Consider the following 15465-nt stretch of genomic DNA (forward strand, 5'->3'; position numbering starts at 1 on the left):
TTTTTGTGAATATCATTTATTTTCTCTGCTCTAACTTGACCTACTTTTTTTAAACGATACGTCAAATGACTACAATTCGTATCTAGTTGAAGATATTACCCTCAAAAATTGAAAAAAATATTCTAATTTATCAATTACATGTTCTCCATAAAGACAATTAAATCATTCATTTCTAATGTTTTCAAAGTATTTATTGACGAATCAAGTTTGATATGATAGGTTTCAACTACAAAATTAAATTATTTTACTTTGTAATTTAATAATTTTTTACAAATATAATCAAATTTTATAATACGCTCAATCGAGTATATTTTTTTAACAACTTTGTTTTGATTGGTTCATTTAGTTAAAGTAAATCATTAAAATTAATTAAGTTCTGAATATTTCAATTGCAGAATATTTTTAAACACCAAAAATTAATTATAAATGATTACTATTATTTCTATTTCAGTTATCTATTACGATAAAAAAATTTTTCTGATAAATGTATTGTAAATAGTAATTCTAAAATTTCCTGAATGCATATTAATCTTAACAATTTCATTTATTTCTATTTAATAATGTCAATTTCAAACTTATAAGTTGAACTATAAGTTATGGTAACATATTAATTTTTTTTTTATTAAAATCTTCACTTTAAAGGACAAAAAAAAGTAGGTTCAAAATGATTACTTTTAACATATTAAAAATCAAAATCAATAATATTTTGAAAACAATTAATTTTAAAAATTATATAATTTATAATTAAAAGAATTACTAATCAGGGCATTAATAAGGAACTAGCAGATCATGTAACTTTTGTAATTATCCATCAATTTCTCAGAATTAAACACTATCTACAGATTTGCATTGAAGCGTTTCTTATGATAGTGATTTTAATCACTGTCAGATTAAATCTATACTGGATCTAACTATGAAACATCCCCACTATGCCGTGACCCCACTGTGCTGGGTTTTTTTTCTTCTTTTTCTCTCTGTTCCCCTTTAATTGTAGTCGAGGTTTTTGACCGTTCGGTTTTTGACTCGTATTAACTTTATTTTTTTTTTTGTTTTTAATAAAGTCCCCTTAATTTAACTCAACTATCATTTTATTTTTTTTTGCGTGTTCCATCTTCAATGGACTAGTGTATTTTTTTTTTATCTTTTTTCCTTTCAAAAATCAACTTTCCTTATTATTATGGTTATGTGACAACTGTCACGAGGTTTTGGTGTACATCTACTATCAACGACTCAACGGACATCGACTTCAATCTGTAATACTTTTCTATTTATTTTAAAATTGTTTTTAATGTACAAAATTTAATTTCTTTTTAAAATCCTACTGTGGTCCGACAATTCATTGTTTCGCCTAGTAGGTTGGCGACCCTTTTCTTTTTAATTTTTCAATGCGCCATTAAAGTTACACATTTTTCATTGTGGCCAATTAATTCAATTTTTTTTTTATATAATATTTGTAAACTTTCAAGTAGTTTTTGACGTTTTTTTACTTTTTTTCTTAAAACTTTCTTAACTTTTTCAAAAATAAACAAATCAACATAATTTTTTTGTATAGAAAATTTAGGTATTTTTCTTTCATTTGATAGATTTATTGAAAACCTGACTATATACCTGCCCACAGGGCATATTCAAAATAGCAATTTTTTTACAAAATGTTAAGTTTTGCTTTTGAAATAAACCTTCAATTTCATAAAATGAACACTATCTTCAGATTTGCTTCGAATTATTTCTAAAATAGTGACTGTAAGCACTGTCAGATATCATCTGTACTGTTCCTAACTATTATATTTCTTACACATCCTTTAAGAACAGTTTTAATTTACGTTAAAATAATAAAATAAATTTATATTATAGTGTTCTGCCAATGAATATTTAGCTATTAATTTCAACTTGTGTATGAATAGGTTGACTAAAAATAACAATTTTTTAAGGTAAACTTCATCAATATTTACACTAAATTCTCTTCAAATTAATAACTATAAATAAAAAATCAATTATTTGGGTGATTGTGTATATATAAATCAATATAACCAAAAAATTATCATATGTTACTTAGAACTTAATATTTCTAGTAAAAATGGAGGTGAGTAATAGACTTTGCTTAAGTGCTTGATTTAAATCTAAAATACTATTATATTTTATTGTAGAATTGGCTAATAATATCACTTTTGTTGATAATAGTGTGTTTAATATTAAATGAAGGTAAATTATATTTTACATAATTTATTTCTATTAAGTTTGATATCTATCCATTTTATTTTTTATTTTGTTTAATTCGATACATACAGGATTAATTTAAGATTTGCTATGAAGCTGTTGATTATTGCAATAATACCGGAGAAAACATATTTCGCCCAGTAAAATGAACACCAAATTATTGATGAATTTTTATTTTAAATCCAAATATCTAAATAACAGTCTTAAATTTTAGAAGAATAGTCAGATGTATAAATAAAATTTTTAATTGTTGTATATGTTATCCATTTTTTTATATTGAAACATTAGGTATTTTCTTTTCATTTGATATAAATTTTGTGAAAACTTTACACTTTACCTGCCCACAAAGTGGAATTTGAAATAGCAACTTTTCACAAAAGTTAACTTATTTAACATAACTTTTGAAAATTTTCAGGAAATAGTGCGTCTTTTAAAGAAATATTAAACTAAAGCTCGCATTACTAGTAATTAAAAAAAAAAAAAATTGTTCCTTACGACTATCTGCTACGCGCAAATGGTTTTCGTAGATAAAAACATACTATTTTTGTGTTTGAAAATTTTCCATCTTACATTTTCAACTTTAAATTGCTAGAATTTTTTGAAAAATATGTCGATAAACACAAATTTTTTTTAAATGCATTATATATAACCTTTTTATCCAACATACCTTTTTTTAAGCGGGCCATTTTTCCATATAGAGGGTGTGTTTAATACTTGAAATTTAACTTAACTTTTAACTAAGTTAAGAAAAACAATTTGAATTTTTGAACTAGATCAAATTGTCCTTATTAGTCAATTAGGCGTGTTTTACGCTATCCGTGTGGTACCATCACTGTCTTTCACGCTAAGTGTACTAAGTTCGAACTCTGCTTGTGAAAATATCTCATTTTGCATTTTATTTTAAATTCTTTTTAAGGTGGAATAAAATTTAGAGTTCATTTGATTTTTATCTCATTTAGATTGAATATAGAGGACCCCATCACTTTAGTCTCCACTTGAGAAGCGATTTTTTATTCTTATTAATATATTTTACTATACATTGGTTTTAATTAATTAATTATAAGGATTACGCTACAATTTCATTTATATGTGAAACTTTTTTGTGTTAGACCATGTCAAATAAAATTGAATGTTTATATTAAAGTTACTAAGATGACTCAATGTTAAGCAACATTTTTATATAAATAATTTTATTTAAAATTTGTACAATTTATCTTAATCGATGAACTATAGTTTGAATAAAACATTTTCAAAATTATCCGAATACATATTTTTAAAATTATTTTAAATTTGTGTTTTTCAAATAAAATTATATTTCAATAAATTTACTTTGTTTGTTAATTAAAAATATAAATTTAATAGAATTACACACCATGTGTTTCAATGTAATTGCTTTATTTCTAAATGTTAATAAAAATCAATTTATTAGTTTTACTTAAAAAAAGGAATAATATAAATAAAATATTATTAAAATAATTACTATTTTATAATGAATAGTATAATTTATGAGTATTTTTAATTATTTACAATTAAAACTCGCATAAAAAATTGTATGAATAAATATATCATTTAGGTATATTATTAAAAATTTTAATAAATTATTTTAAATATTTTGATATAATTTAATTTTATGTCCAAAGTTAGGTGGTAACGCCTGCACATATCATTAGAATAAAAATTTATTCAAATAACATTTTGTACTCAACTATATGCATTTAATATACACTAATACTATGAAAAATAACTCTATTAACATAAGTGTTCCGATTAAGAGACCCAATTTATTAAAGTAATATTACATTAAGAGTATTTTTTGGTCTTTTTAATTACAAAATGATTCAACTTTATATTTTTATAGAAAATATATCATGTTTTTTTTTAATAACGATATATCCATTTATGCCATTTATAATTAGTCGAAAAAAGGGACATGACAAAAAATTATAACTTGCGCATAACCTTAAGACCAATTAAATTTTTTAATAAATCTAAAATCAAAAATTGTAATTGATATGTCTCTGTCTTAAATAGATAAAATTTTAAGTATTAACACTGCAAAAGTTGATTAATAATTCTGTTTATTTAGCAATTCAAAATAAAAATTCGGATAATGAACAAATATACCAATTTGAAGATGGTACGACGAGAAAAGCTGCAGAAAATGGAAACTTGGAGTTATTAAAATATGCTTTTGAAAATGGTTGTAAATGGGATGAAATCACAACAAGAGCTGCTGCTGCTAATGGGTATTTAGAATGTTTAAAATATGCACATGAAAATAAATGTCCGTGGGATGAAAGCACAACAGAAGCAGCTGCAGATAATGGTAATTTAGAATGTTTAAAATATGCTCATGAAAATGGCTGTAAATGGAATCCACATAACATTGTGAAAAGTGCTATTATAAGAGGCGATCTAGAAATTTTAAAATATGTCCTTAATAATGGATTTCAATGTGATAAAAAAATATATTATATGGCTGCCATCAATGGTAATTTAGAAAATTTTAAATATTTGCATGAAATTGCATGTCCTTGGGATGAAAACACAACAAAAATAGTCGCATATTATGGTCATTTAAAATGCCTAGAATATGCACATAATAATGGATGTCCATGGGACGAGAGTACACCTTATGTGGCTGCCAAAAAAGGTTATTTAAATATTTTAAAATATGCGCATGAAAATAAATGCCCATGGGATGAAAGCACAATATATGCAGCTGCTTCTAACGGTAATTTAGAGTGCTTAAAATATGCCAGTGAAAATGGATGTTATTGGGATGAACGTACAACTATTGCGGCTGCTATAATTGGTAATTTAGATATTTTAAAATATGCACATGAAAAAAAATGTCCATGGGATGAACGCACAACAGATGCAGCTGCTTCTAGCGGTAATTTAGAATGCTTGAAATATGCACATGAAAATGGCTGTAAATGGAATCAAAATATTATGGAAAAAGCATTTTTAAAGGGTAATCTAGACGTTATAAAATATATTCATAAAAATGGATATATATGGGACGAAGCAACTCTGCGTAATGCTGCTGCAAGCGGTTGTTTCGATTGTTTGAAGTATGCCCACGAAAATGGATGTGATTGGGTTGAAGGCACAATTCGAGCTGCCGCAACAAGTGGTTGTATTGAATGTTTAAAATATGCTCACGAAAATGGATGTATTTGGGATAAGGGTACAACTAAAGCCGCTGCAGCAAGCGGCTGTTTAGGCTGCTTGAAATATGCTCATGAAAAGGAATGTAATTGGGACGAAGATACAATAGCTGCAGCAGCTTTGCATGGTAAGTTAAATTGCTTAGAATATGCCCGTGAACGTGGATGTGATTGGGTTGAAGGTACCATAAGAGGGGCGGCAGCAAATGGACATATAGACTGCCTAAAATATGCTTATGAAAATGGGTGTCCCTGGGACGAAGGTACAACAAGAGAAGCTGCTGCGAGTAATTATATTAAATGTATAATATTTGCCTATCAAAACGGATGCAAATGGAATGAAGGAACAACGAGTGGTGCTGCTGCAAATGGTCATTTAGACTGCCTAAAGTATGTTCATGAAAATCAATGTCCATGGGACGAAAGCACAACGAGACTTGCTGCTGCAAATGGTGAAATTTTTTGTTTAACTTATGCTCATGAAAATAATTGTCCTTGGAGTAAAGGTACCATTTCTGAAGCTATTCGAAATGATTATACTTATATCATTAGCTATGCTACTGAAAATGGCTGTCTTAATTAATGTTCTATTGAAATATCATAATTTTTATTATTATTTTTAAAATAAATTATCTGGATCTGATTTATCTTATATAATTAGTACTTAAAATAATAATAAAAAAAATATTCTCGAAATTTTTTTGTTTTTTTTAATAATTATGTCCTTTTTTTGAATTTGTAATTTACTCAAAAAAGTGTTATAAACTGTCTATACAGTCAGTAATTATTAGTAAAATAAAAAATTGCAGATAAATGTAAAATTTTGTGGAAGTTGTCGGATTTATAATTCTAGCAATAAAATGTTTTAATATCAATGATAAAAAAAAAAAAAAACGGTAGCACAGTGGGGTCGAGGCTCAGTGTGGACGAGGCATAGATGGGACAAGTTAAGATGATATCTGACAGTGATTAAAATCACTATCATAAGAAACGCTTCGATGCAAATCTGTAGATAGTGTTTTCTTTAGAGAAATTGGTGGAATATTCTAAGAGCAACATCAACTCTTATTCCTTTAACTATATCCTGATTAGTAGTTCTTTGATTTTAAAATATAATTTATGAATAAATACTAATTATAGTTTTTAAATTTAGTATGAAATTGTGAGGCCAGCTATGATGTATGGTTAATAGTGTTGGGCGGTTGATAAGAAAGTAGAGCAGAGAATAAGTGTAGCAGAGATGAGAATGCTTAGTTGGATGAGTGGAGTGACTAGAGAAGATAGGATAAGGAACGAGCATATAAGAGGAAGTATAGGTGTTGCGTCAATCGTGGATAAGATGACAGAAAATAGACTTAGATTGTTTAGTCATGGTATGAGGAAAGAAGAATCGAAAGCTGTAAGAACAGTTATAGAAATGAATGTTGAAGGAAGAAGAGATAGAGGAAGACCAAAAAAGAGATGGAGGGATGCTATTGAATGCGATTTGATGACAGCTGATGTGAGCGTAGAAGATATGGGAGATCGTGTCAAGTGGAAGCTTAGGATAAGTGTGGCCGACCCCAATTAGTTGGGATTAAAGCAAAGAAAAAGAAAAAGATTACCAGAAATTCCGGTGGCAATTGACATAATATGATTGTAGTTTCGGAATGTACAATTTAGCGTTTAGTTGGGTTTAAACAATATAGCGTCAAATCAATTCCCGTTTCGCTGCGCTACAGTGTCGGTGTGATCGGGCTCTACGGGGCTACGAAACGTCGGCACGAGCGCAGTTTCCCTAGCTCTGGGAATCGGGCGCGTCCTCAGGTTGCGGATAGAGGAACGGCCTGCAGATATGCAGGTTAGCCGCGAAATAAGCAGTCCATTAATTTAGACTGACGAATAAGCGGTTGCGGACAGCGAGCCGCCCAAACGCTTGTTAACCCTGTAGATATACAGGGTAGCCATGAAATAAGCGTTTTGGACGAATAAGCGGTAGCGTTTGGGTGAGAATGGAGCGATTTGGACCACGCAACCAGTGAGCTAGCCACTCACTGGCCGAAGGGACCGGCTTTGAGGGCAGCCCCCTCACAAAATTATTTTTATGAATAATGGACAATGACAAGAAAACGGTTACTGCATCAGGGGTATCGGATGCTCCAGTGCCGGCGGTTGGTGGGGGGCGTACCCACCAGGTGTCGTTTCGATCAATCGAATACGCGTCAAATGCAGGAGTGTTGAGGCAGGCTCCTGCAGCCAACCACAGTGTTGGGGTTGGTACTGCCATTGGCGACTGGAAACTTGGGAATATTGGACTCTGGACTTGACAAGCTGAATGCGACCACACCTTTGGGTGCTCCAGCGAAGCCCTCCATAATGGAGAGGCTGCTGAGTTCATCCAAGGTGGGGTCAAACAACTCGGCACCATCGCGCACTTTACCTGGTGGACTCATAGGAGATGAAACGGCTGGGGAAGATGACTCTCTTCGCGGGAAGAGGAAGGAGGTGTCCCCAACGGCGGATGGACCGGAGGAGGTCACGTTGGACGACACCCCTCCGGATGCCCCAATCCTAATGATGGACACCCCCCGAAGAGCGCCTGAGACCAAAAGAAGGAAACGTTTATGGGGAACGAGGGAATTTTTTTCAATTTTTGAGGGTAATGTCTTCGACTAGATACGATTTGTGATCTTTTGACATATTGTTCATCAAAATCGATCCAGCGAGAGCTGAGATTGAGCATTCACAGACACAATAAAAAAAAAAAAATAATAAAAAATAAAAAAAAAACACATCATAGTAAAATTAATACCTTTTCAGCTTCGCATCGAAGCTAAAAAATTGTATATAAATTAAACTGTTATAATTTTTTTTTCTAAAAAAAAATGTGTTAGTAACAATTCTTATGTAATTATACATTTTGTTTCTACTCTTTTGGTGGATTATTCCAAAAGCTACATGATCTCCTATTTCCTTAATTATATCCTGATTACAATTTTTATGATTTATAAGTGTAATATATATAAATAATATATAAATATATTAAGAGAAATGGTTTTATTAAAAAAAAAAATATGTCGAATGAAATATGTGTACATTTTTTAAAAAGTTGTATAAATATAAAGTTAATTGTGTAAAATAAAATTGAGATTTTTATAAATAGCATTGGGTAGCAATTTTCACCGTGAAGACAAAATAAAGTGCAAAATTTTTTTATTCATAATAAAGTATATTACATAAACTTTAATTTAAGGTATATATAAAAGTGTCAGTATTTGTAGTTTAGTAAACACAATTATGACAATCAATGTTGTATGTGGTTGACATGTAAAGCATACAAAAACATTAGGTATTTACATTTCATTTAGTAAGTTTTTTATGAAAATTTGAACATTACCTGCCCACAAGAAGTGTTTTAAATGGCCACTTTTTTTTACAAAAAATTAACTTTTTCAACTTTACTTTTGAAAGTCTTCCGAAAATCTATTATTAATAAAATATTATTATGATATTGAAATATCTTAAGTGAAAGCTTATGTAATTAAATTTAATATGAAAAAAAGAAATTTCGAATTTTATTTTGTCTTCATGGTGAAAATTGCTACCCAATGCTATTTATAAAAATCTCAATTTTTATTTTACATAATTAACTTCATATTTATATAACTTTTCGAAAAATGTATGGATTAATACACTTTTTTTATGGGAAATAGTGTTTATACACATATTTTATTCGACATAAAAATAAAACTATTTCCCTTAATATATTTATATATTATATATATATATATATTACACTTATAAATCATAAAAATTGTAATCAGGATATAATGGCTACCGTGTGCTATTTTTGTGTTAAAATTCTCGATTTTATATTTTATATTTTTAACTTTATAATGCTATAAGTTTTTGAATAATGTATGGATCAAAATGATTTTTTTGTATAAGTACTTTTTATAATCACCTTTCATCCGATAAAATTTTATTTTTAAATAGGATAATTTTCCTTCACACAGCAGTCGTTAAAACTTGAAACACGCTAATAGAAACTAGACGTTTTTCCACTTAATTTTTAAAAATGTTTCGGAAATACTGATACTTGCCCTCACATTTGTCAAATTTTTATTGGTACGTGCAGTTTTTGCGGCTATAGCCATAGGCCTAACAGTTCTATTATTGTGAATCTGTCGTCTTTTGTGAGGTTTATTCTACTTTGATCCTTTTGCGTAAGATATTAAAAATGTTACTATTTCCTTTTTTGGAGTCTTTATCGACAAAAATTAGGGTCAAGTGAGTTTTTGTTAGCTGATGCTTGATTTCGGTGACATTAAAAATGAGCTTTTTATCGGCCTGCAACAACAACGTGGTTTGCTACTTGCATATGGACTAGTTATAGTAGCAAGGGTCGCTACCACCTAGGCCTGGTGTCACACCTATCAGATATGATTACCGGATCATAGGTGGAATTTAATATTAAGTTAATTGATAGTTTAATTTAAGTTAATATGTCATTATATAAATTGCTAAATGCAGAAAAGGGCACATGTCCAATATTTTTCAAAAATCACTTTATTGCATAATCGAATTTAATGTTGAAAAATACATGGTTTTGTGCAGACGAGGCTTTAGAAGACTATGTAGAACTTACTTTAAAATCATAAAGAAACCCCGAAAATTTTTCAATGTTCCTAGTTGATAAGTATGATAAGTTGATAAGTATGATTTTATGACTATCAAATGTGGTTTCTACATTTCTATATTAAAAATACTTACCCATATGAATGTTTAAGCCGTAATAAAACATTTAAACAACGTTGTACAATTGAAAAATTTTTAATTTCTAAGTACCATTATTTTGAATGTGTATCGGAAAAATGTGGAATAATTAAGGCAAGTGAATTTATTGACGGAATAATATCATATCATTTTAAATTGAAAAAAAACAATGCAATGCCCATACAGTAACCAAAAACACTATTNATCATTTTAAATTGAAACAAAACAATGCAATGCCCATACAGTAACCAAAAACACTATTTTATATTTCAAGCTTACCAATTATTGAAAGCAAAATGAAAGAATTGAAGCAACTAGCGTAATATATTCCAGAGCTAGCATTTCAATAATTTTGGAATTTTATATTTTTGCTACAAAATAAGATACCTCAGGCAAGGCAAAATAGAACATAACATATTTCTATAATTAAATTTCTAGTTATTTAAAATATATTAAATATTTGTGACTCAATATTAGAATATATTTACTAAAATAGCATTTTTTTAAATTACAGCAGCATTCAAATGTAAAAGATAAGTCGTCGGGACAAATTTTTTTTAATTTATTGTATGTAACAAAAACTTTAATTTAACATATGTTTAAAGGACCCAGTATTTACGTAACATTTTTAAAACTTAAGTTAAAGAAATTAATTTTTTATACGTAATTTTTAAGTTTTGAACGTCCCCTGTCTAAGGAGAAATAGTTTGATTTATGTATTTGTATAAAAGGACTACATATAATGGATTTCTAAAAAAAAATCGTGTTAATCCATACATTTTTCAAAAAGTTATAGCAATTTAAATTTGAAAATAAAAAACTACAAGTCGATAGCACTTATGTATTTCACGCTTGGGAATGAATTTTTTCTTTATGAGTTTGAAAAATGTTTTATTTCATTTGATTTTCATTTCATTTAAATTCAATAACTTCAATAAATATCAAGGACCTTATCACTGTAGTCTCCTCTGTAAGAAGAAATTTCTTATTAAAATTACTTTAATTTGGTTTTTTTTTTTTGGTCCTTTATTTTCTCAGCTCTCACTTAACTAATTTTTATTAATAATACGTCAAATTATCACAAATCGTACCTAATTGAAGATATCCCTGAAAATTAAAAAAAAATCCCTTCTATCAAAGCTCTCGTACACCGTAAATGAGGGAAATCCCCCAAAAAATTATGATTATTAAATCAGTTTATTTTTTTCCTAAAGATTGCCATAACTTATTGAAAAATGACACAAATCAATATAATTATTTTTAGCTTCGATGCGAAACTGAGAAGGTATTAGTTTTACTATGATGTATTTTTTTTTATATATATTTAAACCGTAAATAATTCTCTTATATTTGATAAAATATTGTTGAAAATCTAACCAATTACCTGCCCACAAGAAAAGATTCAAAATAGTAACTTTTTCACAAAACTCAACTTGACTTTAGCAAATGCCCCGGACATATTATAACCTTTACACAAATTAAAGCTTATGTTATGTACTATAAAAAAAAAAATGTTCTGACGACCTACATTTTTTATGCAAATGGGTGCAGTAGTTCAGAAACATGCTATTTTTGTGTTCAAATNATCCTTTACACAAATTAAAGCTTATGTTATGTACTATAAAAAAAAAATGTTCTGACGACCTACATTTTTTATGCAAATGGGTGCAGTAGTTCAGAAACATGCTATTTTTGTGTTCAAATTTTATTTTTTGTTGTTTATTTTAAAATATTTTATAAGGGTTTATCATAGTATTGTGTCCAACCATTTTTATAAAAGTTACATAAATCTAACTGACATTAAATATAAATCTTATTTTTCTACCTCTTCTTTTTCCTCGCCTTAATCTCAACTATACCCAAAACTTCCACTTGACACTATTTTCTATATCACCTACACTCACATCAGTCTTTCTCATATTGCATTCAATAACATTTCTCCATCTCTTTTTTGGTCTTCCTCTACCGCTTCTTCCTTCCACATTCATTTCTATAACTATTCTTTGAGCTTCCGATTCCTCTCTCCTCAAAACATTACTAAACCATCTAAGTCTATTTTCTCTCATCTTATCCACGATTGACGTTACACCTATACTCCCTCTTATATGCTCATTCCTTATCCTATCTTCTCTACTCATTCCACTCATCCACCTAAGCATTCTCATCTCTGCTACCATAATTTTCTGCTCTACTTTCTTATCAACCGCTCAACACTCTGAACCATACATCATATAACTAGTCTCACTACAGTCTTGTAGAATTTACTTATAAGCATCATTGGAATTTTTTTATCGCATAAACACACCAGACACTTCTCTCCACTTCAACTATCCATACTTAATCCTGTGTCTTACATCTTCATCATAACCACCGCTTTTTTGCACAACTCATCCTAAATACTTATAACTTTCCACCTCTCTAATCACGTCTTCGCCTATTGTCACTGGTCTCCTCATTTCACCTACCTCAAAATCTCCTTTTTCAAACTCATACTATATATAGTCTGTCTTACTCCTACTTATTCCTAAACCCTTTTCTTCAAGAGCTGATCTACACACATCTTGCCTTTGATTAATTTCCTCCCTGATTTCTCCTATTAACACTATATCGCCAGCAAACAACCAGAACCACGGCACCTCTCCTTGTATTTCTCTAGTAATATCATCCATCACTAGAAAATAAGTAAGGGTTTAAAGAAAAACCTTGATGGACTCCTACTCTGACCCAAAATCCTTCTATTACTCCTCCCACACGTTTTACCATAGTACAAGTGGCATCATATATATTCTCTATTATATTAATATATTTTTTTGGTACTCATTTTCTCATTAATAGCTAATTTAAAATCTCTCTCGGTACCATACACAGATTTTTCTTCTTTTCCCTAAAATATTCTATTAGTTGCTTCACACAAAATAATGTATCCATTTATAGCATACCAGGCATAAATTCAAACTGATTTTTAGATTTTAGAACTGATTTTTGTCTCATTTATTATTCTCTTCTCTATTACCTTTTCCCAAAATTTCATACTATGATGCATCAGGTTTATGCCTCTATAATTTCCATACTCCTGTATGTCAACTTTAAATATCGGCACCACAATACTATTCCTCCATTTATTTGGAATTTTCTCATATAATAAGATTTTATTTAAAAGTTCATTCAACCATCTTATGCCAACACCGCCTAATATTTTCCATACTTCTACTAGCACTTCATTTGGTCTTACTGCTTTATTCTTCATCATTGATTCTACAGCCTTCCATATCTCTTTCTCACTAATTAAATCTACCAGCCCCTCTTTCCGCGAGATATCCTCTAACGTCTCTTTTGGGTACTCCTAATTAAGTTATTTTTCAAAATACTCTTTCCACCTATTTTTAATATAATCTTCACTCGAGATTACCTTATTATCAACACTTTTTATACATATTATGATAATCTTTAGACCTTTTCTCTATTACTTTTGCAAATCTATAGATTTCTTTCTCGCCTTTTTTTGTTCCTAACCTATCATACAACTCATCATACCTCTTAAACATCGCCTTACTTACTGCACACTTGCCTTTTTTGCACATGCGTTTATACTCTATCCAATCTTCTCTCATTTAGTTCTTTTGTCATTCTTTGAATTATTTTTTCTTACTTTCTATGATTTTTTAACGTCCTCATCTCCTCACCAGGTTTACTTGTTTTGTGGCATTCTATTCCTACTTTCACCAACAATCTCCTTTGCAGTATTCTTTACACAACTAGCAAATCTATTCTACACATCATTTATGCCCCCCTTAATATTCCACACTGTCCTCACTTTTACCGTCTTGACAAACTCTATTTCATTTCCCCTTTTCAATTTCTACCATCGAATTTTTGACCTTACTCCNTTACAAACTCTATTTCATTTCCCCTTTTCAATTTCTACCATCGAATTTTTGACCTTACTCCCGTGTTCCTTTTGGTTTTGTATATTCTCTTCTCGGTACACCACAACTCCATTACCACCAGTCTATACTGTGTAGTTACACTTTCGTCTGGTATAACTTTACAATCCTTTACTCGCTTTACGCTGTNTGTTAGGGGCTTGTTTAATAGTTGAGGATCTTGGTCAAAACCAAGAATCGGAAGCTACCCGACGTCTGCCCAAATATCGTCCCTATCTCCTTAAATGAGTTTTAATTGCCTGAAGGAGACACAGGCAATCGTGTACCTTAGTTACAGGGGATAGATTATTAAATAAAATTAGACTATTGTTTTATGTCAACGACAAAGTAAAGTTATATTTTAGATGTTTAGTAAATATAAGTTATATGTAATGTACAATACGTCTGACCTGAATCCTAGTACAGTTGGTTAGTAGGTATATCCAAGTGAGACGGAGTTGGTTGGCTATGATGACAATTGGCGATAGACGGGTCGTTGAATAAAACAAGTTAAGTTATAAATAATATAAATAAGACGTAAGTAATAATATTGAAAACTATGTCTATAACGGCCACTCAAACACAACTGCCCTTTGTTAGTTCGACGTCAGTAGCTCCGGACTACAGACGAGTAGAATTGTCACATCAGCATCTCCCCCTATGCTAATTAATATGTATTACGAATTAAATAAATAGAAATAAAACGTGTGTAATATAAGTGGTAAAAACATAGTAATAAATGTTCTTACAACGCTCTCTCTCTTCCACATAAAATAATCAATCTGTGATCTAATCCTTTCACTCTTTTATGTTATATAATGTTGTTCCCTCTTTGTAAATTAAGTATTAACCACAGCAAGATCATACAATATTGCGAAATTTCAGATTCCTTCTCCAGCCTCATTCTTTCCACTCAAATTATACTCAAAACCATTTATATACTAGACTTCCCTGAGTATATTATTTTATAACCGTCACCTATTTCCATCGATTTCTCTCCTTTCTACTTAGTTTCCTGCACAAAACAAATTTCAACTTTTCTCCTCTTCAACACTTCTACTAATTTTCTACTTTCACCTTTTACCTTTTTTACTTTTGTTAATGTTCCAACATTCCAATTACTTATTCTTACTTTGTATCTATCTTTTTTTTCCTCCCTCATACACGAGTCCAGCCTAGAATTAAGTGGTGATGTCTTTACACCGTTGACACTACAAGCGTTGGGTAGACCTGCACAAATGACTGGTGAAACAGCTACCGCACAAGTTGTCTGGCTGGTATCAAACACTTTATACCTTAGGCCTTCCGCTTTGAACTACTCTATTTCCTTTCATTTGTTGTCCCCATGTATATTCAAAATGGGACAATATGCTTAAGTTTTGTTCAGAACTTCTCATAAT

At 29.9% G+C, this 15465-nt stretch overlaps 1 protein-coding gene across 1 annotated transcript; it reads left to right on the top strand.

Moving 5' to 3' along the window:
- Positions 1 to 2030: 2030 nt before the first annotated feature.
- Positions 2031 to 6087, top strand: LOC126897742 (uncharacterized). Its single transcript, XM_050671590.1, has 3 exons — positions 2031 to 2080; positions 2145 to 2199; positions 4301 to 6087. The coding sequence occupies exons 1-3, from the start codon at positions 2075 to 2077 to the stop codon at positions 5968 to 5970; spliced, it is 1731 nt and encodes a 576-aa protein (XP_050527547.1). The 5' UTR covers positions 2031 to 2074; the 3' UTR covers positions 5971 to 6087.
- Positions 6088 to 15465: the final 9378 nt, after the last annotated feature.

Source organism: Daktulosphaira vitifoliae, unplaced genomic scaffold (genome assembly GCF_025091365.1).
Source record: "Daktulosphaira vitifoliae isolate Bord-2020 unplaced genomic scaffold, ASM2509136v1 Scaffold_2, whole genome shotgun sequence".
Taxonomy (NCBI): domain Eukaryota; kingdom Metazoa; phylum Arthropoda; class Insecta; order Hemiptera; family Phylloxeridae; genus Daktulosphaira; species Daktulosphaira vitifoliae.

Excerpts from the sequence above, each read along its gene's own strand:
- LOC126897742 (XM_050671590.1), top strand. Across the intron at positions 2,200-4,300 it reads GTGTTTAATATTAAATGAAG|CAATTCAAAATAAAAATTCG; the intron begins GTAAATTATATT and ends CTGTTTATTTAG.